Source organism: Aotus nancymaae, unplaced genomic scaffold (assembly GCF_030222135.1).
Source record: "Aotus nancymaae isolate 86718 unplaced genomic scaffold, 86718_ANA_hifiasm-v0.15.2.pri h1tg000014l, whole genome shotgun sequence".
In the NCBI taxonomy this organism is placed as follows: domain Eukaryota; kingdom Metazoa; phylum Chordata; class Mammalia; order Primates; family Aotidae; genus Aotus; species Aotus nancymaae.
This window is the reverse complement of record NW_026988425.1, coordinates 105379103-105404934: the sequence shown is the minus strand read 5'-3', so window position 1 is coordinate 105404934 and position 25832 is coordinate 105379103. Positions and strand designations below refer to the sequence as shown.

The window sequence follows — 25832 nt, the reverse complement described above, 5'->3', positions numbered from 1 at the left end:
GGGTATCGGCCTGAGTGATGAAATAATCTGTACAACAAACCCCCATGACATGAGTTCACCTACGTAACAAACCTTCACATGTACTCATGAACCTAAAATAAGAGTTAAAAAGCCTCCAACAATATGAGGGATAGTGGCACCAACCCCTCCCCTATATTGTGCAATTAAAAATCCACATATACCTTATGACTCACCAAAAACGTAATTACTAATAGTCTACTGTTGACTTGAAGCCTTACAGATAACATAAGTAGTCAATTAACACATAAACTACTATCTATTAGGTTGTGCAAAAGCAGTTGGGTTTTTTTCCCATTACTTTCAATGGCAAAAACTGCAATTACTTTTGCATCAACCTAACATATATTTCATGAATTCATGATACACCTTTTTAATTTTTTTTTCATTTCTAGGCTATACAATTCATCTGTGAGTTTTTTCAAGTTGTCACAAATTTCCAAACCATTTTCAAACATAATTATTGAAAGAAAATTTGCATATAAATGAACTCATGCAGTTCAAATCCATGTTGTTCAAGGGTCAACTACATGTTGTCTCATTGGTACCAAATTTAGGAATTAGGCTGTGCTAGCAATGGTCGCATAATCTAGGTAAGTTGCCTCTCGAAGCCCCATTTGTCTCGTTTATAAAATAAAGCTGGGGTCCTGGCTAAGACAGTCTTTAAAATCCTTTCCAGTCTGCCAGCCTGTGACTTTTCTGCCACTGCTGGTCATTACACAGGCAAGTGTCCAACCTAATGCCTGCCTCCTTAGGAGCATTTGTTGTGCTTTGTTGTTTAAGCTAGGAACAAGCATTAATCATTGCATCCCTTAAAGCAACTTGGAAGCACTTCACAGATGCTTCTAGGTGAATGAAATAACATGCATTTGGAAGCCTGTGAGGTGACCCTTATGTTCCAAGGAGAAACACCTGAGAGCTTTGTCATTCCAGTGTTATAAACCTACCGCTACAGAGTGTCACTTTCAACATTTATCAGTTTATCGCAGCTGCCATTTTTCTGGTTTTAAATGGCCAGTTTTTTGTGTTTTTACATTTTCATCTTTTTCATCACCAGCACTAGCAGTTGTTGTTTTTTTTGGGGGGGAGGCATTTTTTCCAAAAGAAATAAGTTATTACTTGAGAAGAACATCTGTGTATACAACAAACAGAAGTCATCTTGAGATGCTGTTGCTGCTACGTCGTTAGCCAGACGTCCTCACCAGGCACCCTCAATGCTGTGCAGAGCCACTGCAGAAGCACAACTCAAAACCTTGTCTTCGTAAAACTGCCAGGGACTCTTAGTGTTTTTCTCCTTAATCCATTGCTCCTGGTGGAACAATGTTCCTGAATGGTAGAGCAGACCCCCAATCATCAGTCTTCCACATATACTACAATCACAAATTGATTGTCAGGAGGGTCCTTTGAGAATTGCCTTTGTCATTTCCCAGTCCCAGATTACAGCCTCCCTTCAGGAGTCATGCCAATGAGAGATAAGGATATGCAGCTCTGTGATTTTTTACCAAAGTCAGTGGGAGACACAACAGGGCTGCATGAACTTTCTAATATTTAAGCTCAGTTTAACCTTTTTATACTTCATCTTTTGTGGCACAAAATCTTCCCTGTTCTCGCAAGGTAGCTTTCCACCTCTAATTACCGTTTACTTTGTTGGCATGTGTTGTTTTTGTTCTAGAATATTTCTCTTCTTCTCGTTTTATCTGTTCCCACACAAGACCTTGGCAATATTTACTCCTTCCCCTGAATTCCTACACTTCCCATGTTGTATTTTTGTTTCTTCCATCTAACCCTGATTATTTCCGTCCTCCAGTGCAATATATTTTCCTTTTCCTCACATTACCCTGAGTGCCTCTCCAGCCTCACATTCTCATCCTGTGCCATATTTTGGTTTCAGCCATAGCGAACCACTTGCTCCCCTCCAAGTTCTGCACGTTTGCAGCTCCTCTGAGCCTTTGCCTGTGCTATTCCACACTCGTGACATAACTGAAATCTACTTGCCTTGAGACTCATCTTGAGCGCTGCTCCACCCAGGAGATCTTCTGTGGTCGCTCCCCACTGGCAGCCCCAGGTATTCCACCTGTGTCCACCCACAGCCTCCTTCTTAGGTTGTGAACATCTCTGTCTCCTTGAAGACAGAATCTATACAGTCTTTGTGTTCCTGTCTTTGTTTTGGTGCTCAAATACGTTGAATGGAGATTTTTAGTTTGCATTTTATAACACAGAAAACCTTCTGCCTAATGTGGTATGATTCTCCTTCAGACTATTCTCTGACCTCATGAGGGAATGTTTTTACAATAACAGCTTCCCTCTCCCACACCCTCCTGCTCCACTCCTTTATAAAGTTCATTCTAGTAATCTCTAGAAGTAGTTCAGTACAAAGTAGGAGATTTGGCAGAAACTATATGTTTTGGAACCTGCCAAGCCAGGAGGGTTTAAGGTGGCTATTAAAGATTTTGCAAATGCCATTTATACCAAGGAAACAGCAGCAGCATTTATCACTTGCTTTCTTGGCTGCAAAAAAGTCTCAACTGAGCCAAAGCTGATTACGTTGGCCATGTAACAAAGGTAATTTATTCATCATACACACAATCCCCCTTAACTAAAATCGGAATTTTAAGTGCTGACTGAAAGGAGAGCTAATGTATCTATCAGTGCACAATTATCCTGTAGCCCAAAAAGGCACTTAAGAGTGCTTTTTAATCGTTTTCTTTCCTAAACCTAATTATTGTTGACTTTTGCAGATGTCTAATAATTAACTCATTCATAGAACATCACTCTATGTTTTTTTGGCCTTCACCACTACCTTTCTAATTCATATTTTGCATGTCGTGGGGCTTTATATCTGCATAAAGCTTTCCCAGTTTTCTGGGTAGCTTTTATTAACAATACCTTATAAAGCAGGGGCCCAGCTGAATCCCTTTCCTGGGAGAAATTTGATATCTTGAGAGAACTAAGATTTCTGTTCTTCACATTCCTCTGATTTATAAATGTGTCTCCCACTTGCCTCCCTAAACCCTAATGATCACCACTCATCATCTTGGTTCACCCAGAATCCAACACTGTAGACTTTCTTCTTCTCTGGTTGTTGACAACTTAAAATGAATTCCAGGCTGAGAAGATTTCTCCTATTCCTAGCTTTCTTCACAGACACCCTGCCCTTGAAGCTGAGCAGACCCGAGTGGGCTTTCTACTCCCAGTTAAATCCCCTGACAGTTTCCCCTCCTGGCTCAGTTGCAAAATAGGTCTTTCAAAGAGGTTTCACTTTGCTCTCTCCATGACTGTGGTGAGTGTATGTGTGGTGATGGTGGTGGGGGGGGTAGGAGACAGTACACGTGCTCTGAAATTCATATTGCAATTCTAAGTTTCCCAGCTTGCTAATAGTACAATGGAGAGACTAGAGGCTGAAGGGCTGAGAAGAGGTAGATGTGTGTATACAAATAAAACCCAGTGGGGTTTAAATGTTGTCTTCTTGTTTTCATGTGCAAATTAAAGGAAATAGACCGTTGGGTGGTATTTTCTCACTCAGTGTTCTGTTTTCTCCCCGTTACATTGTCTCTTCCTACCCTCTAATTCCACCTGCTTTCTTTGGGGAAGCCTAGTCTGTCTTGGACATGCTGATCCATACACCTTTCAAAAAAGTCTAGTATGATCTGCACTGATGAGATGCTGGTTTCCCCATAGTTCCAACCCTATCCCCAACCTTCAGCCTCCTCTAAGAAGGAAGCCCCTGTGGGCCCCTCCAGGTGGTGGGGCATGGTGTTGCTGTGTGCTAGACTCTTAGTTACTTGGTTCACAGTAGTCTCAGTGCTATTAGTCTTAGTTCTTTTTCCCCTCGGAATTTGAGGAGGTGAAGAAATCTAGTTTCTTCAGGAAATCTTTAGAGGGGAAGAGTTTCTGCAGGCTGATAGATGAATCTCATTCGATCTATGGGTATGTTATACGGACACAGAAGCAATCTTTCAGCTTCACTCACAGCCATAGATATGACCATCTATTTGGCCTGAGAGGAATCCTGGTCCATGTGGCCTGGGGGAGAAATCTGTTTTCCCTCTGCATGTTTTTTTCTTGTCCTTAAAAGACATATTCTCTAGGGGGATATCTTATATCCTCTTTCAGTGGTGGCCAACTCTCCTTTTTCCTCAGGGAGGAAGATGAGTACTCAGAACTGCGATCAGAGCTCAGCCAGAGTCAACACGAGGTCAACGAGGACTCTCGAAGCATGGACCAAGACCAGACCTCCGTCTCCATCCCCGAAAACCAGTCTACCATGGTCACTGCTGACATGGGTGAGTCTGCCTGCCCTTACCACCAAGCCAGAGTTTGGTTTCTGAATTGTAATAGAAATTTTATAAATGTGAGGCAGCTTGAATTAAAATTTAATTTTTCAAGGAGTTTGCTGAGTGGATGAAGTCACACGTATTTCAGTCCCTTACACATTACTTTGTTGGTCAAAATGGAACTGAAGCTTTCTGCCCTGATACAATTGTGATTCAAATATAAGTCACTTACATTTGAAAATTCTGGAAATAGTAAGCCAGTTTAAAAGGCCATTTCAGTATTCCAAGTTACGGTGATATCTGAACTATGATGGTGGGAATGGAAGGGATGGGATGGGGGCCAACACACTGCAGTGGAAGAACCCCTATACGTTCTAACAACTCCTTGGGTTGAGTGAGAAGGAGGAATCCAAAATGACTCCAATGTGTTGTTCCTAAGTGACTAAGAGAATGGTCATATATTCCTTAGTGAGGATGCTTCGTTGAGAAATGAGTTGGGAAATAGTCATATTATGTTTGAGGTTGCAGAGAAATACCCATGTGTAAATATCTGGTACAGTGTATTTTCAACTGCAGGTTGTGACCTACTATTGGGTCTTGAAATTATATGAAAAAGTATTTTTTAAATGAAAGCAAATAGGAAAGCAAGTGATAGTATTGTTTCATGAAATTTGTTTCTTGCCTCTTTGTAGGTAGTAAGTTGTCAAATGAATGTTCTAACTGTGGCTTGAGTCAAAATGTTGCAAAACCACTGGTCTTGCCTACCTGGATATTTGGAAAGAGATCGAGGTTGAGGGAAGAGGCTTGGAAGTTATCTGAGCTAAGGTGATCCCTGTGGTTGACGGGTGTGGAGTCAAAAGAGGGAGGAGCATCATATCTTAGGACACGTTCAGATGTATGGGAGAGATGGAAGAAGAAGCAGGAGAAAGAAGAGTGCGTATAGTGAGTTTTCTTGAGTTTTATAGTGAGTTTTTCTCAGAAGTTAAAATTTTGTTGGAGAGAGAGATTTTAATCAAATGTTACATATTAGGATTTGATTAAAATCCTGTAAGTGCTACAATATTATGGAACACAGTACTATTAGAGTGTATCCAAAGAAATTTGATTTGATCTAGGATTACAAGAAGCCTTCCTCTAGGAGGCATTTGACCTCAGATCTGGAGGATCAGTTGGAATTAAGCAGGTCAAGGAAGAGATAGCATCCAGTGAGGGAGAGGAACGCATTTAAGGTGACAGAAGATGGTCATGGATGGAGGGCACAGAGGTGTGAGAGGGGGACTGTAGAGGTAGGCAGGAACTAGACCATGCAGAGCCTTACAGGCCGCTCTAGAGACCATGTTTAGCCTTTACCCAAAGAGCCACAAGAGGCTACCGAAAGATTTTAATAGTGGGGGAAGGGAATGAGATAATCAGATTTGCATTTTGAATCTGTCACTCTGTAGTGTGGAGAAAGAATCCATAGATGAAGAATGAGTTGAGGAGGCTAGCTCAGAAACTATTGCAGAAGTCTAGATGGGCAAAATTTTTGCTAGGATTAGGGTGGTAGCAGCTGAGATTAAAGAAAGATGTAAAATTGGCAAGATTTGCTGAAGGACTGGAAACTGATTGAAGGTGGAGGGGTGTATATACCCCTAAGAGTTTGTTTTGCACAATAGATGGACAACAGGGCCACTCGCCAATAGGGCACATAAGAAGTAGGACCAGGTGGTTTTGCTTTGAGTTTTGTTTTGCTTGGGGCAGAAACGATATGATAGGTGGAGATCATGTGTTTTGTTTGTCCATGGGTTTAGAGTGTCTTGAAGTTTTCAAGCAGAGATGCTTCAGAAGGCAGTAGGTATTCAGTTAAAAAACCAAGAGGAGCTTTTTATTCAATTAGGGAACTAATTAAAGTTGTGTGTATTTATGTTACAATCACACAACTCCCTGCAACTGGACCATGCATGTGCCAAGTTCACACCAGCATGCTAAGGTCATACCGACATGCTATGTTCATACGGGCTTCATAAATCTCTAACCCTGGGCTGAAGAAAAGCAGCTGGGACACATCTGGGTGTTTGCAGATGGTAACTGCTGACTCCGTCATTGTCCTATTGTATCTTTCTATCACATTGACGTTTTAAATTATGTAATAGTATTTATTTGCTTGACTGACTCTCCTACTGAATTCCACTAGGAGGAAGTATGTTTGTTTCATCTCCTAGTACATCTTCAGAGACAGTCAAAGGGCCTGGCACATAACATGTCTTTAAAGATAGTAGTGGGAATGGATAAATGAGGTAATCAACCAGTGCACCAGTCAGCCAGCCAAAGATGTAGAAATAAAATGAGGAGACTGGTGTTCTGGAAGCCAGTGGGGCAGAGGAGGCTCTAATAAGGAAGGAGCGATCAGAAGTCTGGATTACATCTAAGTCCAAATAAAATGCGTCAAAGCCATTGAGAGCTGTAGATTGGTAGCAGCTTAAGCCAGGCAGTAGTGTGTTGAGGAGTGAAGACAATTCCCCCAACTAAACTGAAGCCAGACCCTGGGCTTTATGTTATAATACACACAGTTCCCCACAACCAGACCATGCATGTGCCAGGTTCATGCCAGCATGCTAAGTTCATACCAGCATGCTGAGTTCATACAGGCATCATAAATCTCTAACCCTCCAGCCCCAAGCTTCAGGACTCTGTTGTCGTCCAGCCATAGGCAGCCAGACAGATTTAAACAGCCTCGAAATTGCTCATCATTGCAGAGTGTCAGCCCTGTATTGATTCCTCTATTCGCTTCTCTCAAATTGTATTTTATGGAATTAATAAGTGACTCGCACTCCAACAAAGTTTCCTAATTAAATAAGTTTGGGAAATGCAGGGATAAACCCACTTAACATGGATGTCATTCCTTCGGGACTTCTCTGGCCTCCTGATGCGAGGTGGCATCTGTAGCCCTGGTCCCCACACAGATGCCAGTGTCCTCTTGCCTGCGCCTTGGGGCATCCTCATTTTCCCAAACCATTCTTTTCACTCTGTTTCTCATTTTAAAATACACAGGATAATTATGACTTGTGGTAGCCGCTTTCCTGAGAAGATTGAGTTCCTGGAGGGGAGTGACCTTCCCTGCCCCATGTTGGCACGTGTTCTCTGCCCACACATAGAAGCCTTTTTTCGTTTAGTCAGCAAACGCACTTGGGGCTGTGCTAGGTACTGGGGATGAAAGACAGAACCTGCTGGCAGGTCACTGTGCGCCCACCCTCGAGTCCTTCAAGCCTAGAGTGACCTCTCGATTCCTCAGCACGCAGCCGACAGGGCACTCCCTGCTTCTGGCCTCCTCCTTGGCCATTTGTCCTGTTTTCCTTCCATCTCCAGCCACTCTGGCCTCCTGACTTACTGTGCCTCCAACCTGAGCTGCTTCTCCTACCCCGGGGCTCTGTGCTGGCTGTTCCGTCGTCGGGCCTGGAGCCCTCCTTCCTCACCCGCTGTCTCCACGGAGGCCCCCCACCCTCCCCTCTAGAGTCATGCTGCATCCCTCACTCTGATGGAGCCACTGACCTCCCTTTCCCTGCTTCATTTTCCTTCATAGCATGGAGCACTCCCTGTGGATGCTGTGTTTGTACTCATTTCCTTGTGTGTTTCTGGCTGTCATATCAGAGTTCAGGCTCCATGCGGTCAGGGACTTCACCTGCCTAGTTACCAGCGTAGCGTTGCCTGCACATAGGAGATACTTGAGCAGCAGTGAATGAACCCCATCCCAGAGCTCACAGTTCTTTGGAGGATGCAGATAGGTCCACAGGGAAGACCTCACAGTGCAGTTATGACCCCGTAGCAGGCCTGCAGTGGCCCTGGCGATACCCTCGGGCAGGAGCATGGAAGAATGCTTCCCAGAAGTCACAGCTGAGCAGGAATCCGGGGCGGTGTAGGGGTGAAGCAGGTGAGGAGGAGGGTGCTCTGAGGAGGAGCAGCTCTGCTAGATCCCCCAGGAGGACTTGGGCACAATAAGGAGGAGTTCATTAAGGCTGCTCACACGGCGCAGTGTGTTTGTTCATCGGAACTGGCCATCTGCCTCTTTTTATTCCTTTGCCATTTTCCAATTAAATTTCTTCAATAGGGAAAAAAGCTTCCATATATAAGCACCATTATAGGAAATCATTTAAAAGTAGCCATTTCATTGTGGTTGCTGTATTTGCAAACCTGCATTAGTAACCCAGAGGTTTCCTTGAGCTGCAGAATTTGCTGCAGTATATTTGCCGATCTCCAAAGATAACAGGACTAAGTCCAGCCTATTTGCTTCATCAAAAAGCACTTTTCTTTTATTTTCACACCCCACCCATCAGAGTTCAGCTGCCCCTCAGTAGACTAGTTCCTGGACATTGTCTTCTCAGCCTGGAGGAACAATCCAATTAAAAAGTGCTTTGATTTACCTAAGCAGTCAAATAAAGGAGAAAAGTTTCAGCCTCTGTCACATTGCATCTTTTTAAAAAATTACCTCTTTTCAAAAATGGTCACACAGGTGTTCAGAAAATAAAGGTAATTAAGTGGACCAGGCCAAGGTAGGAGTCATTGCTTAGAATTTTTATGTCCTCCATCCGGCAGAGGCTCGCCGTTAAAAGAGAGGCTGGATATACCAGCTAAGTCACTTTGCTCACTTACTCTGCGTCAAGCATTTATGCATTCCTCATGTTTAATCCTCAACCTCAAAGGATGCCCTGGGGGTCTCCTCGTCAGTAAAATCAGGATAGTGAAGTTTAGAGAGGGTAAGTCACTTGTCCAAGGCCACACAGCCAGGTTGTTTTGTGGTTGCTGCCTGTTTGTATAGATGGCTTTTCTTTGAAAACATGCCAGTGGTTGATGTCGTTTGCTTACTGCAGTCCTTTGAGGTCTCCAGGGCTGATGGAGGAAGTAGGGAGCAGCTGTGCCATCACAAGCACCTGGCTTAATAGCGAAGCATTTGTAATCAGATTTTGTATCCGTTCATATTATAATCGAAACAACACACTTGGACCCAATGATTGTGGGTATTGCAATAGAGCAGAGCACAGATGTGTGTACTCGGGCTCATTGCATCATGCATGTTAGAGCATTTTTGGTGTCCCCTCCTGCTGATCATTTGCCCACCTCTGTTAATGCAACAGCGATGCTTTTCTGGAGCAATTGTTCCCAAAACAAACAAAATCCCTGATTGTATGGGCCTTTGCACAGCCAGTGAAGCGTTCTGCTATTTTGAGATCTCTTCTGATTTGGGGTGAGAAATTTTTATTTTTCTGGAACTTAGCGATATCAAACTATTATTTATATATGTATTTTATATCAATTTTTATATATAATTTTATATATAATTATATATCAAACCCTCAGGTTGAAATATCAAACCATTATACCCTCAGGGTTTAGGTTTATACCCTTAGGGTTGAAATCTACCCTTATGTTAAATATTCTATACTTAGAATACCTTGCTTGCTGGTATGATCACTTAGATTTTTCCTCTCTATGAGTAGTTTTTGGAGGGCAACCAAGGAAGAATTTACACATGAAACCTGGCTTTTTGGTGCAGTTGTGACTGTGAAATATGTTTAATGCTAAAGCCAGATTTTCCTGGCTTAGTGGCTGATGAGGCTTAATGGCTTCAGGAAAAAAAATGTTTACAAGTGTCCAGCAACCACTCAGAGTGAGGAGAGAGCCTCGGGGCAGGGAAAGGCAGCCCTGCCTCTTCCAAAAGCAGTTTCTGCAGACATGGAGAGAATTGTTTGCACAGGTAAGGCAGGCTGTCTGGAGAATACTCGGTTTTTCTAGGAATGAGGTGGCTAGATAGTCGGTTATCCTCTAGTCCACAGACTGAAAAGGTTAGACTGGACTGAAAGTTGTACCCTAATTAGTTGATGTAACAGGCCAAGCTCTTTGTTACCTTTTTCTTTTCTTTATTTGGGCAGCTTAATGTCTCTGGAGAGGGTCACAATATGGATTATCCCTGAGCACCAGCTAACAGTTTGAACATTGATTCACTAGAGCACTGTCTGTGACTGTGACTGTGTGTTTTCTCCCAGGAATCTGAGCCTGGTCAAACAAGACCTGTTTGTGAATGGTAGCAGAGCTAAGCGACTGAGGAGAACCCCCTAAAGTCATTCCAGAACCTTCCTTAGAGTAACCAGGGTTGAGAGCAGGAAAGGTTATTGTTCTACTTTAGTCTGTGTTACTTTGGAATATTTTCCCCAAATTCTGCCATTCCGTAACTTTTCAGTTTCCAAAAGAGACTTGGGGTATGAGATGGAAATGGAAAGGCATTAATGTATAGCATTTACTCACACAATTCTTGGAATTCATGAACTCCTATTAATAATATAAACAGTCTGTATTTTCTAAACAGGCCATGTCTTCTAATAGAAGGTTGATTTGGTTTTGGTTATTTGAAATTCATGACATAATTTTTTCTTAAAACCAGCATTATAATAAAGGAGGGTTAGCTTCTGAAACCAGCCTCAGAAAGTCCATGTAATGTGTCATGAAGTAACTTTGGGACCTTGCTGGTGGTGTTACTGCATCCCCAGCCATCACTATGAACATTGCTGCTATGAGAAATATTGTGTAGATCACATTTGGATGCCAAAACCACATCTTCCCTTCCTGGTGGCGGCGTGGAAATCCTCTCACTCTTGTTAGCATGAGGGCCACAGGTGCTAACAGAGGACCCACTGTTTGCTCTCAAGGGCAGGAGACAGCCTGGTTGTCTAAAGGGGATCTGGAGCTGCCACAGGTGACCCAGGCACTAAGAAAGGGCCAGTGGGACTGGAGGTTAGTGAGCCTGGCAGAGAGTGAGCAGGGGTGAGGCCTGAGAGCTGGGCTGTGGTCAGTGGTGACAGAGAGCCACCGAGGCACAAAAATGGGGTTGGAATTTATCCTCTAAACATGCTTCTAACTATTTCTTCAGGATTACTTCTCAAAGGTATTGAATGATGAAGTCTTTTCTTGCATGTTGTCAGTTGCTACCCGCCTCTACCCCAAAGGTTTCCTCCCATCTTCTGCAAAACTGGGTATCATTTTTATTTTAAAGCTGTGCCAATTTAGGTGCTCAGTCATCAAATAAGTAAAATGATTATATGTAGATTTGCACTTTTTTTCACATATGTGTTATCAAAACCTTGCTCTCTAGCAGCCACTGACAGAACTTTAATGCCACCGAGACTGGAGGTGGATGACTGGGAGTTATATGGGGGTGCAGTGGCAGAGCACAGCGGGGGATCCTAGATGGGCACCAAGGCCAGCAGAGGCTCACAGGCCTTGAGGACAGCTTCCTGGAGTTGATGTTAGGTTATCTTCCTTATTGCTTCATATTTACGACCAAGTTTGCTGTTTCACAGAAACAAACTGTGTCAGGAATCCAAAGTGACAACAGTGAAAATGAAAACAAATCTCCAGCTGGTAAGATTTTGCTAAAATAGAAGCCCTGAAAACGCAGCCTCAGTTGCTTTGAGAAAAGAACCACAGAGATCTATAGAGTCAGAATGTGGTGGGGTGGCATTTGGCACTTCTCAGGCCCCTCACCCTGACTTCGAAATAGAACATTTTCCTTGATCCCTTCGCAGGCTTCCTGACAGGGGTGCCTTGCTTACTCAGCTTGCAGCTCTCAACCCCTTGATGGAGAGGGAGCATGCAGGTGAGCAGGTGCAGGAGCCAGACCAAGCGCTTTTGAGCACCAGCAGGAGCAAAACTCCATGATGGCCCTCAGCAACTTCTGCAGGGGAGGACCTGCAACCCCCAAAGCCCCAGGGGGCATGTGTTACAGTGCTCTTTCAGCTTTGCCATCTATCTGTGGACAGCTTAGTGTTAAACAGCTCAGTGGGCCCTCTGTCTTTTCATGTGAGGCAGTTGCTCTCCACCAGTGAGGGCAGAGGCTCAGTGTGACAGCCTTTAGCATCACACCCGTGTCATCCAAGCTTTTGTTTGGCATCCAAGAAAAATCGGGTCACACAAAGAATTGAAAGGTGGTGAATACGGAGGATTTTATTACCAATAAAACTGGCTCTCAGCAGGAAGGGGAGCTAGAAGGGGGATGGAATGAGAAGGTGATCTTCCCCTGGATTCTGGCAGTCCCCAGGCAGACTCTTCTCCGAAGCAGTGCTGTCAAGCCATAGGTCTGGAGTCAAGCTGCTGCTCTCCAACATCAAACCACAGTCTCTGACCTCCAGCAGCTTCTCCTCTTCTCCCCCTCTCTGCTCTCTGCCAGTTGGGTCAGGGTTTTTAAGGATAGAGGACAGGAGGCAGGGCAGACCATGGGTGGTTTTGGAAAAGCCAGCATCCCAGTGGGGGGAAAAAAGAACGCATGTTCTCACTTTGTGCCATGATTCTAGGCTTCATGGTAGGGCTTCGCCAGAAACCCTGCCCTTTTCTGCCTAGAATTTCTCTGCCTCCTGTCCCTGTCGACTTGTGCCTGTGTACTCAGTGATCGTTTGGATGTGGCAGACACACTCGCAGGAGAGCACTCTTGTTCTGATGGCTGCACTGAGAATCGGTCATCTTGTGGTCTCCATGTTAAATCTCCACTGCAGCATATCCAGACCACATAAGACCTTCTTGCCTAGAATGTTGAGGTATGTGTTTTCTCAACTTTTTATTTTAAAAATCTTCAAACTTACAGAAAAGCTAAAACAAGCCTCCATAAACCACTCATCTCAATCAACCACTTGTTAACATTTTGCCACATTTTGGTTTTTTTTCTCTCTTGCTCTCATGTGTGTTTGTGTATAAATTTTTCCTGAGCCATTTAAAATTTGCAGACATCATGATGCTTCATCCCCTAAAGACATATGCATAAACCTCTTAAGAAGGAACCTTCTCCTATAATAAACCTGAGAATTTCACCACTGATGCAGCAGTGACAATCCGCAATCCATCTTCAAGTTTCCCCAACTGTCCCATTAATGTCCTTGGTTGCTTTTGTTTAGTCCTAGATCCAGTCAAGGCTCATACACTATATTTAGTTTTCATGTCTTTTGACTCTTTTAATCTAGAACAGATCCTCCCTCCTTCCATTTTGTCTCTTGTGAGATTGCCATTTTGAGGGAGTCAGGTTAGTGGTATCATAGAATGCCCCTCAATCTGATGATCTGATTGTTTTCTTCTAAGATTGAAGGTTAGCTTTTTCTTTTTTTTGCATGAACACATGTGGGTTATGGTCCTCATTACCATTCACAGCAGGAGGTTCCTACAGTCAGTTTGTCCATTATAGGTGATGTTGAGGAGTTTTTAAATTACCACAACATTGTTCTCATAAGTCCTCTTGTAAGTAGACAGAGGCAATATGGGACATGAAACAAAAGGTAACCTCTATGGATATTCTTTCTCCCTTCCTCTCAGACCCTTCCATCTTCTCTTTGGGGCTCAGCCCTAAAAGCTGACTGTTCTGTTTTCTAATTTTCATGTTATTTTGTTCAGTTTGTGTTTGTTCCTCGATGGAATTAAAGAGGGCCTTGCTGCATACAGAGTACAGAGGATTGCTGAAAAGAAAGTGACAGCCCTCCTGGTTTCAGCCTTAGAGCTACAGCAGAATCTGAACTTACGTCCCTGGGATATAACATCTTGCCTTTACAGAAGGTCTGTGTTGTTGATGAAAGGATGTGTAGATTTTTCTTCCCCTTGGAATTGCTTTACCAGGCACGGTATGTGCCCAGTCAGAACAGAGGGGTGGGTGGTGTGTGCTTGCCCTCGGGAGGTGGCAAGGATACGGTGAATGGCCAGTCCCGCTACAGCCCACATCGTAGCAGGCCTATAGCTGCTTCTCTTTCTTAGCCTGGCGCAATTCTCTGTGGCTTATGTCTCTAACTTCACTGACAGCTTTATACCTTGGGAATCTTAATTGAAAACTTTCTGCCTTTTTAGCATGCTGTGATAATGTCATTTGATATGTTTTAAATTTGATGATACTTGATTAACAAAAACTTGGTACTTTAAAAAGCTGGCTTATAAAAAGTCTTCCATTTCTTTTACATGTTCATCTCATCCAGTGTCTATGGAGTACATGTTTCATGCCCAGCGCTGTGAGCTGGGAACACACTGTTGAATGAATGAAATCATCAGCTTTTAGGGCTGAGTGTCAAAGGGCTGGAAAGGCTTCCTGGAAAATGAGATTTCAAGGCAGTGTTAGTTCGTTTTTATACTGCTATAAAGAACTACCTGAGATTGGGTAATTTATAAAGCAAAGAGGTTTAATTGATTCACATTTCTACAGGCTGTACAGGAAGCATGACAGGAAACTTATAATTATGGCAGAAGGTGAAGGGGAGGAAAGCACATCTTACATGGCCGGAGAAGGAGAAAAAAGAGAGAGGGGAGGCGTTACACACTTTTAAACAACGGGGTCTCATGAGGACTCACTCTCACAGGACCAACAAGGGAGAAGTCTGCCTCCATGATCTAGACACCTCCCAACAAGCCCCTCCTCCAACATTAGGGATTATAATTCAGATAATTTTTGGGCTGCGACACAAACCCAAATCATATCAAAGTAGCTTAGTAAAGACCCAGGATGGAAGGCTTCCAAACGAGGCAGATACCTAACCTCCAGCGTGAAGCAAGGATCAGTCCCCAGGAACACGTGCTTTTGGAAGCTGGGACCATACTTTGGAGCAGAGTCATTCTGGTAAAGAGGGGACTGCTTGGTTGCAATCAGGTGGACCAGGGGAAGGTTTGTAACATCTCCCCTGTTGAAGCTGCATTTTTATTTGAGTTACGGTTTTTACAGGGCTTGGTTTTGTTTTTTTTTTCTTTTTCTTTTTTTTAAAGAAAGCAACTTTTAACACCTGATTTAAAATGAACCAACTCTGCCATAGTTAATGGTGTCAGCTCTGGGCGTAGGCATAGCTGAGCCTGAGTGAGAAAGAAGAAAATCAGCTTTGCCCACTGGTGTGTGTTTAACTGAGCAAGAAGGCTCACTAGGCTTCTTAGTTTTCATAGCCGTGAACATCCTCTTACCTCCTTTCCAGATTTCCAAAGTACAGTTAAGTTCTCAACAACATTGATAGGTTCCTGGAACCTGCAACTTTAAACAAAATGATGTGTAATGATACCCATTTTACCCTAGGCTGCTTGATATAAACAAGAGTTAAGTTCCTATAGTGTATTTGTGGTCACAGAAATGTTAAATTTCTAAATAGAGACCCAAAGCACTATTAATATTAAATGTGGGAATAAACTTGAGCTATGTGTACATTTAGGGCAGATTAATAAATATAAGATAATTAACCCCCTTATTCCAGGTCAGTGTCGCAGGTGGCTGACGCCTGTCCCAGCAGCTCAGGGTGCTGGATGGGAGCCCACCCTGGCCAGGCGCTATCCCATTGCAGGCCACACACATTCATTCTCTCTCTCTGTCTCTCTCTGGCTGGGCCTATTTAGACATACCAGTGAAGCTAACGTGCAGAGCTTTGGGGAGTAGGGGAAACTGGAGTACCCAAAGATAAACCACACAGCCGTGGGGAGAGGACAACATGCAAACTGCACACAGGCAGTGGCCCCAGTTGGGAATCCATTTCTCCCCCTCATCTATGTTGTAATGAGATGATGTTAAACAAAACGTTATTTGAGGACCTGGCATATGTGGGTCTTTGCCCAAACAGCAACATAAAAACCCAAGGCCCCTGGTTCTCATTAGAACAATATAACCTGAGTGTGTATTCTTGAGCTCTTATCAGGAGGCCAACTGAGGAAAATTACATTAGAAAAGAGAAGAAAGGCAGCAGGAGCCACGGACTCGGACAAAGGCCGGCAGAGTGGGGGAGCACCGTGGGGTGGGCGTGCTGAGTCTGGGGATCAGTGGCTGGCCCCTCCGCAGATGGCTGTGGTGTGAGAAGCTGGGTCCAGCGTTGCCTGATCTTCTCATTTTACAAGAATAGCCATAAATTCTAATGATTTTTAAATGTTGACAATTAACTCAAAAACTATTTTAAAAATAACAAAGGTCATGCCAGACACCACAGCCCCACCTATAAGCAAATACATCTTTGGCTGCAGATGGCTGGTTTGCATCTGCTGGATAAGGGAAAGGTCCATTCCATCCAGTCTTCTGGGTTCTGTTCAGTCTTACCAGACAACTGTGAAGACTGAGTGCCAAGATTATGTCAGCCTAGCACTCCCCAGAGTTCCCTTTACCTTTTACTTTGAATGGTCTATAACTTTAATTTTAACTGAAGGTTAGCGTAGGAAGAAACTGTATGAAATCTGTATATGTGTGAAGCTGGCTGAGGAGACTGGCATCACATCCTTTCACAGCACGTATGAAGTACCGTGTACCTAAATCCTTCTAGCATCTGTTGCCAAAAACACATTGTCTCCCTTCTGAAGCTAGAATGCTTCCTCCTTTCTGTCAGGAGGTAATTCATATTTGCTCTGGCTGCCAGGAAGCTCATGGCTAGCTGGGGGAGTCAGCCCTCAGCTGTGTCAGCCTCCAATTGCTCACAGCCTTTCCCTGATCCCGTCGTTGTGTTTTTCCCTGATCCCATCACTGTGTTTTTCCCTTATTTGTGGCTGCCTGTGATAAGGAACCTCAAATTCTTTTTTGGAAAGAGCACAGTACAAATAAAAGAATGTGTATTTGCTACCAAAGGCCTCCTCTCTGTCTCCTGCACATAAAACAGTTTCCTTTTATGCATAAAGCACAGCACAGGTGGCTCAGGCCTGTAATCCCAGCCACTTGGGAAGCTGAGGTGGGAGAATTGATTGAGTCCAGGAGTTCAGTACTAGCCCGGGCAATGTAATGAGACCCTGTCTCTGAAAAAAAAATAATTTTTAAAATAAAAAATAAAGTACAGCAGAAGCTGAGGGAGAATGCCAGTGGGCCTGCCTCAGTGCTGCCCTTCATGGAGTCGCACGGCAGGGGGCCAGGGTTTCTCTAAAGAGTACATTCCGTCCCCTTGTCCGTAGATTTCCCCTATCTCTTCCTTTGCCTGCTCTCCAACCCACAGGGGAAAACTTTTTTTTTAATTGAATAACAGTACCTCAAATCCTTTCTGAATGTACTGCCATTCTTGAAGGTTACTGTTTTCCATTTCTTATATGCCTGTTTGCTTTTTTCTCCTCATTTACTCACTGAAATACATGTATTATATCATTTTTGCTGTGGTAACATAAGCATGAAATTTACCATGGTAATCATTTCTAAGTGTACAGTTCAGTGGCATTCACAGAGTTGATGTGACCATCACCATCACCTGTTTGCAGGACATTTTCATGCCAATATAAGCTCTGTAGCCATTAAACAATAACTCCCTATTCTCCCATCACCCCAACCCCTGGTAAACTCTGTCTCCTGTCTGTGCATTTGTCTCTTCTAGATACCTCATGTTAGTGAAAATATTTGTCATGTTGTATCTGGTTTATTCTAATTAGTATAAGGTTTTCAAAGTTCATCCATGTTGTAGCATGTAAATGAAGTTTATTTATTTTTTAAGACTGAATAACATGACATTGTATTAAGAGACCACATTTTGCTCCTTCATCTGTCAGTGGAACCCTGGGCTATTTCCACCTTTTGCTATTGTGAATAATGCTGCAATGAATATTGGGGTACAGTTATTTCAGTCATTGCTTTTCATTGTTTTAGTTAAACATAGAATTACCATATGATCCAGCAACTCTACTCCTGTACTTAGGACCGGCTGTGGCACCTCATGCCACAGACTCTGAAAGTTCTGTCCTGTCTGGAGCCTTGTGGATGCTGGGGGTGAGTGGTGATGGGTGCTTGGTACCTTAATAAGGTAGCACCTTGACAGGGGACACAGTACCTGCTCCAGGCCGCCCAAGCTCCTCGTCCTCCCATGAGACTCCAAATAGGGAAAAATAGCAACAGACAGCCAAGTGCCAACTTGTCACTGATGGTCCTGCGTGAAGACACAGTACAGAGCTCTCCAGCACAAACCGGAGTTTGTGGGGTTCATCACCCCACCTTTATTTTTATACATTCAGCTCCTTCAGACCAAAGAAAGCATGTATTAGCCCTCCTTAGTTTGAAGGGCAGATGCTCTTTAGAGTCTGTGCATCAATTTAAATAACCTCACATCTTGCCAATTCTCTGTCTTGCATCTGTACTGTGCTCTTTTTTTTTTGGAGATGGAGTCTCGTTCTGTTCCCCCAGGCTGCAGGGCAATGGCGCGATCTCTGCTCACTGCAGCCTCTGCCTCCTGGGTTCAAGCAATTCTCCTGCCTCAGCCTCCTGAGCAGCTGGGACTACAGGCATGCACCACCACGCCCAGCTAATGTTTGTAGTTTTAGTAGAGATGGGGTTTCACCATGTTGGTCAGGCTGGTCTCGAACTCCTAACCTCATGATCTGCCTGCCTTGGCCTCCCAAAGTGTTGGGATTACAAGTGTGAGCCCCCGTGCCTGGCCACTTTCCTTTCTTTTTCTTTCTGTCTATCTATCTATCTATCTATCTATCTATCTATCTATCTATCTATCTGTCTGTCTATCTGTCTATTTATTTATTTGATGGAGTGTTGCATCTTGCTCTATTGCCCAGGCTGGAGTGCAGTCTTAGCTCACTGCAACCTCCGCCTCCTGGGTTCAAGCTATTTTCCTGCCTCAGCTTCCCCAGTAGCTGGAATTAGAGGCATGTGCCACCATACCCAGCTAGTTTTTGTAATTTTAGTAAAGACAGGGTTTCACAATATTGCCCAGGCTAGTCTCGAACTCCTGATCTCAGGTGATCCACCCACCTCGGCCTCCCAAAGTGCTGAGTTTACAGGCATGAGCCATGGTGCCTGGCCTCTGGTTACTTTCCTTACAGTAGTGGTGGGCAGCAGAGAGGTGGGGCAGTGGCTTTGTACAGCTGGGAGTCTCTCACAGTTAAAGTCAGTCTCTTACTCGTCTTCTCACTCTGCTTCTGGCCTGAGTCCAGGGCTCAGCAACTGGCCAGTTAAAGTATGAGAAAGAAATACTGGTCACATCCCTAGTCCCTCCTCCTGCTCCCTGTAATGCTGCACCCTCAGGAAGCATCTGTTACCACCCCTCCAGCCCTGCTGTGAGAGCCCCTCAGCAGACATGTGCAGTGTGATTATTGCATCAGGTAGACCTGCGCTAGGGATATCGGCACAGAATGGCTATTTCATGAGTAACTCACTCATGAGCGCTTAATGCACATAACCCAGGATAGTGTGTTCATACCAGCTCTGGAGACCAGGAAACCGATATCAGAGGGCACACGGTCATTCAGAGGCTGGTTGGTGTGGTCTTGAGGAGTGCTGCTCCTCACTTGGGTCCCTTACCTCCAGCTGCTGGTGTCCACCTGCCTCCATCTCCAGAGGGCCTCTGCAGTGATGAGTGTCCTAGTTCTTAGCTCAGGTCAGGGTTCATATCAAGGAACAAAAGCACTGAGGTAGAGAGTTCAAGACTAGCTTGGTCAACGTGGTAAAACCCTGTCTCTACTAAAAATACAAAAATTAGCTAGGTATGGTGGCGTGCACCTATAATCTCAGCTACTTGAGAGGCTGAGATAGGAGATTTGCTTGAACCCAGGAGGCAGAGGTTATAGTGAGCCAAGATTGTGCCTCTGCACTCCAGCCTGGGAGACAGAGTGAGACTCCAACTTAAAAAAAGAAAAGAAAAAGAAAAACATGCTGCAATTGACAGTCTGTTTCTAGCCTTCTTGTCTCTTAAATAAATGGCGATGTGTTTCTTTTTGCTCATTTAAAAAATAATATTTGATCACCTACACTATTCTGTATTGGAGATACAATAATGAGGCAGATCAAAGTCCCTTCTTTCCTGGAGCTTATGTTTTAGTAGAGGAGAAAAAACAAACATGTAAGTTAGATCAGATAGCGATAATTGCCATGAAAAAAAAATAGAATAAGAAGATAGGGCAAGGAAGGAGGTGAAACTCTATGCTTTAGATAGGAAAGAGCTTGTTGGGGAGGTAGCATTTAAGCTGAGAGCTGAATGATATTTAGAAATTTGTTTGGCCAGGCATGGTGGCACATGCCTGTCATCTCAGCACTTTGGAAGCCTTAGGCAGGAGGATCGCTTGAGGCCAAAAGTTTGAGACCAGTTTGGGCAATACAGGCCCTATCTCTACACAAAAATAAAAACATGAGCTGGGTGTGGTGATGTGTGCCTGGAGTCCTACTTACTTGGGAGGCTGAGGTGGGAGGCTAGGTTGAGCCCAAGAGTTTGAAGCTTTAGTGAGCTAGGATTGCACCCCTTCACTCCAGCTTGAGTGACAGAGCAAGACCCTGTCTCTAAAAGCTTGTGTTTCTTTTTAATTAAAATTTTTAAACATCGGTCTAGACAAAGGAAATAGCAAAAGAAAAGGAATCCATGGAGCAGACAGGAGTTTGACATGTTCCAGGGGAAAACAGAAGTCCAGGAGTGTGAATGGAGCATCGTGAACAAGGGGAAGATTGACGGGTGAGGCAAGGTCAGATGGGTGGTTCTCACTCTAACTGCACATTAGAATTACCTGAGGAACCTCAAGTTTCCATTGTGCAAGCCCCACCCCCAGAGATTATGAATTTAATTGGTCTGGGTGGGGCCTGGGCATGCATAGTTTATAAAAGCTCCTCAGGGAATTCCATGGTGCAGCGTGAACTGAGCACATCAGTCTTGATCATGCAGAGTTTTACAGACTCTGGTAAGGAGTTGGGACTTTAGATGAATGATGATGGGAAGCCATTGGACGGTTTGGGCTAAGAAAGTAACTTGTTCTGAATTCTGCTTTTAGGAGGCTCACTTTGGTGACCGCATGGAGAGTGGAGGTGGGAGATTGTCAGAGCAGTCCAGTTGAGAGAGGATGATGGCTTAGAGCAGGGTGGTGTCAGTGGAGATGGTAGTAAGAGGTCAGTTTGGGGATCAGTTTTGGAGGTTGTGGTCACAAGATGAATTGGATTTAGAATTTCAGGCAAAGGCATAGAAGGTTGCCTCACAGCTGACCTGAGTAACAGGGTGGATAGAGGTACCATTCATGGAGATGGGAGAGATCGGGAAGGAACAGGTTTGAGAATAGGTGGAGTAGTTGTGTGTACTGGTTGGAGTGAAAGCCTTAGGCTGATGTCTCTAGATTTAGGTAATTTACAGATACAGGCAACCAGATGAGGTTGACTAAAATATTCTGAGAAGTCCTGTTCCTGTTGTGCCAAGAGTTTTCTTGAAGTCTTCCAAAGGTAAGTCCCAAAAGCAGTCGACCTTGTTAGTACATGGAAGCTGCGGTGAGAAGCCTGCAGGAGAGAAGAAGGAAATGGAAGACACTGAGCGACTTTCATGCAGGGTCAGGCTGGACGTAGGGGAAGGATGTACTCTGAAGGACTGTATGTTGTCAGTTAGCGTCGGCCCTGCAACAATAATCGAATGCATGGCAATATACAGAATCCAAAAAAGCGGGTTGCAAAATTTGTACTTGACTTTAAGGGAAGTTTTTTTCCCCAATAAAACTGTCTTCTAAGATACATCTAGGTCACATTATAATTATTTTTTACTTCTCTGACCAGGCCCTGGATGTCCAGCAGTTCAAAGCAACCCAGGTTTTTAAGTCAAAATCAAATTATTAGCACTGGTTACCTTATGTGGAGAACAAGATGAAATTAGTTAGAACAGTTTATTTTTTACCCCTGATGAAAGAACATGGATTAAACTGCAAAGGTAGAGCATATTGGTTCTGTCCTAGTAAAGTCCTGTTTTCAGGCTCATTGAGAGCAAGGACTGTCTCTTGCACAGTTTCTGTTTTTCAGAATACCTAGTGTCTCTGCTCATTCTGAGACTTTTTCTTACATTTAGTAAAGTTACTGGATTTTTCCACAGTTAGTACTTGTCAGAGTGACTGAGCACACAGGTTGACCAGAAGGCTCTATTAGTACCAACAGCCTCTTCTAGACATTTCTTTGTTCTTACTAAAGAAACTCAAGATGTGGTTGCTTTGAGTAAAAGACAAGAGAATTCAGAAAATGACCATCATCTGAAACTCCTTAATTAAAAGAGCTTTGCATTGGCTCCACTCCTCAGAGGCAGTGCCTGTGAGGTTAGGCTGGCTGGTGGTGAACTCTGAAATGTCATGTTCCATTGCCATCCCATTACCTGACTGGGCCCCTCACTATAAGCAAAACAGAGAGCGTTTGTTGCCCTGCATAATACATTTTGTCTTCATTCACTCGCAGACAACTGCAGTGACCTGAACTCTGAACTGCAGAGGGTGCTGACAGGGCTGGAGAATGTCGTCTGCGGCAGGAAGAAGAGCAGCTGCAGCCTCTCCGTGGCCGAGGTGGACAGGCACATCGAGCAGCTCACCACGGCCAGCGAGCACTGCGACCTGGCAATTAAGGTACACTGCCCTCACCCTTGGTGAGGCCCTTGGAGGTTCTGTAAGGGAAATGGTCCAGTCCTTCTCTTGAAGTGCAGTTTTCTTACATACTTGTTAGGGATGAATGTTTCCGTAACAGCCATACTATAGATTGGGCCATGGTGTAGGGGGCCCTGTCAATTCTAGTTGGGCTGAATTACTTCAGAAAAAGTCATGATGTCAGCATTCAGGTTCAATGGCTTTGCAGCAGAAAGGACAATTTACTTGGAAACCATTCAACTACTAGTATTGAACCATGTTATTTTAATGTGGTTCATCATAGAGCACTCTTAAGTTGTGAGTTTAGCCTGGAAGTTTTATTAAAGCTATAAGGCCTCTAGAATATCATTTCAGGAGTCACCAATTCATGGTGCTAACAAGGAGGAAGGTTCAGGCCTGACTGAGTCATCTATCCCCTGCACACTGGAGCCAGGTCTCAGCCACGCCTGTAACATGTTTTCCTCTTGCTGTTTGAGGAGGTGAAAAGAATTTGTTGCATCTCTTCAAACTCATTGTGAATGATGGGAAAGTCAAGGCTTATTGAATTCAGAAAAATCGTATCTTTATATTCCTTTGGCATAACTTAGTGGCCTGGGCATAGCGATTCAAATTTAAAAGTCTGAGAGTAGCCCATGCAAAGAGAAAATGCAGGACCAAGTTTCTATCAGTAGGAATTCTGGTTTGCACAAAAGAACTGTGGTGTCACAAGGTAAACTGTGATGCATGTTTATAACACTGCTGGTTTTCCATCTTTCTTCATCTCAATTGCAAATACGTAGTTGATGTGGTTCAGGGCAGGGAGAAGCAGTTGCTGGTATTTTTTTCTCTGGAATCTCCCAGACCCTATATTTGATTGTAATGACAACTTAGGTCTAGCCCCAGCCATGGGGTTGAGAGGGAAGGAGGAGGCCAAGGACCTCTACCAACCAGCTAGGGACAAAGCACAGGGTCTGGAGCAGAGCCAAGTAGGAGAAGAGTCTCTGGATTGAAAGGAAGGACAAAGCAGCTCATGGGGAAAAGTCAGCAAGATTTGAGAACCAATGTGAGCATCCAAGAATGACATACCCTTATTTAGTATTTGAGGCCTACCGTTTCTTTTTTGTTTTGTTTTCTTTGAGACAGAGTCTTGCTCTGTCACCCAGGGTGGAGTGCAGCGGTGCAATCTCAACTCACTACGACCTCCGCCTCCCAGGTTCAAGCAATTCTCCCTGCCTCAGCCTCTGGAGTAGCTGGGATTATAGGACCCCGCTACAACGCCTGGCTAATTTTTGTATTTTTAGTAGAGACAGGGTTTCACCATGTTGGTCAGGCTGGTCTCGAACTCCTGACCTTAGGTGATCCACCCGCCTGGGCCTCCCAAAGTGCTGGGATTACAGGCATGAGCCACCGCACCTGGTCAGCCCTCTGTTTCTTACCCCGTCTCTTCACTGCCTTCTGCCTCTGCATAGTAATTCTCCCTCTTGTTTCGTTATCCACTGGCTTGTGCTTCCTTTTTCAAAGGACAGTAAATGTGAATGAACAGTTTATAAGAGTAAACAGAATGACTTCTTCCTTTTTTTCCTAATATTATTCATGTTTCTTCTCTATTAAATGTTTTTAAATGTATTTTTAAAATGTGCAACTAGGATTTTCCTTTACAGTTCGAAGCTGTGTTATTGATTAATTAAATCCCTGCTCTCTTAGAAATCTCTACAATGAGCTTCCTCTTTTCTGTGTCAATGAGGTTTATTTTTGTCTTTCACATCTTGGGACTGAACCTCATTCGCACTATCTGAATTTGGATGTGGCACTAAAAGCTGGAAATGGTAATGTGACCTATCTTATCGCTGAGTTGGCATGTGGGAGGCCTATAATTTAGGAAACTTCAAGTTAGATTTTGTATGCAGTTTACAACCTCACGTTTGTCCTCGCGTTACCAGGATCACTAAATGGCCTTCTGCCTGGTTGTGTGTATCCACCAACTCTGGAACTCAAGTGAAGGAAATAAGCATTGTGTGGATGTGTCAGCTAGCACCACAGATAGACTCAGCCGCCAGGAGAGGACTCACTGCTTTTCTTACTCTGAAGGGTGCTGGGTAACACAGACTGTACCCCAGGCAAGTGACAGAGCCTCCTCTGAAATTGGGGACAGGATAACTTTGGGGTGGTCCCTAGTCATGATCACTATTTATAACAAAGTGGTTCTAGATGTCCACACTCCTCTGTGGACATTTACTCCTGTTCAGCCTGTTTTCTTCCCATCCCCTTTCTCCAAGGTAACTTACTTGACTTTTCTTTGGCGCTGTGTTTTACAGACAGTCGAGGAGATTGAGGGGGTGCTTGGCCGGGACCTGTATCCCAACCTGGCTGAAGAGAGGTCTCGGTGGGAGAAGGAGCTCGCTGGGCTGAGGGAAGAGAATGAGAGCCTGACCGCCATGCTGTGCAGCAAAGAGGAGGAACTGAACCGGACCAAGGCCACGATGAATGCAATCCGGGAGGAGCGGGACCGGCTCCGGAGGAGGGTGAGCGTGCCGCATCCACCATGGCCAGGCCCTTCCCGGGCATGGGGCTGAGAGAGACTGGTGTGTAGCACCAGGGGCACCATGTTTTTGTGGCATTTGTAATCTTGGGAATCACCATCTCTTTCTTGTTATGAAGTCCTTCTTAAAAGAAAAGTAGTTTGAAATTGCTAAAGTGTAGAGGTAAGATTTTTTTAAAAAAAACGCTTTTCTCTGGAATCTTAAATCTGACTGGTTGGTGAAATTACATCAGGGCAATGATTCTCAACTCTCCAGGGTAAGCACGTCTTTTCTAAGCTCAATTAAAATGTTCTTCTGTAAGATAAACTAATAGTATTTTTAGAATTTGAAAAAGAAATATGGAATATTCCCCTTTTAACGTTTTGTATAAAATTTTATTGAGCTTTATAGCACCTGCTCTCATTTACTTAGAGTGAATCTAGGGTAGAATGTCATCTCTTCTGGTGCAGATAAGAAGTTAAAATCACCATATCTTGTACATTGTGTGCATGTATATATGTGTGTATATGCATCTGTTTAAGTATGTGTATTATGGATGTGTCTCTCTGTTTGCAGATGTGTATGTGTGATTCCTGCTATTCACCTAGGGCCTGAACTAGTTTGAGTACCATTTTGTTTAGGACATATATCCATTACTGAAGGAGCTAATGTTTCAGGATAGAAATGTTTGGCAGAATTATTAAAAACTCTAAATTTATCCACGATGGAGTCTTAAATCCCAGGAACCCATAAGCAC

At 43.9% G+C, this 25832-nt stretch overlaps 1 protein-coding gene across 2 annotated transcripts in view; it reads left to right on the top strand.

The window, feature by feature from the left end:
- Positions 1-25832, top strand: part of MCC (MCC regulator of WNT signaling pathway) — a 461802-nt gene that overhangs the window by 363176 nt on the left and 72794 nt on the right. For both annotated transcript variants that reach the window (XM_012470094.3, XM_012470095.3), the window contains 3 exons: positions 4159-4301; positions 22396-22559; positions 24872-25078. In XM_012470094.3, coding sequence (XP_012325517.1) covers positions 4159-4301; positions 22396-22559; positions 24872-25078 — 514 coding nt within the window. The remainder of the gene's footprint in view (positions 1-4158; positions 4302-22395; positions 22560-24871; positions 25079-25832) is intronic.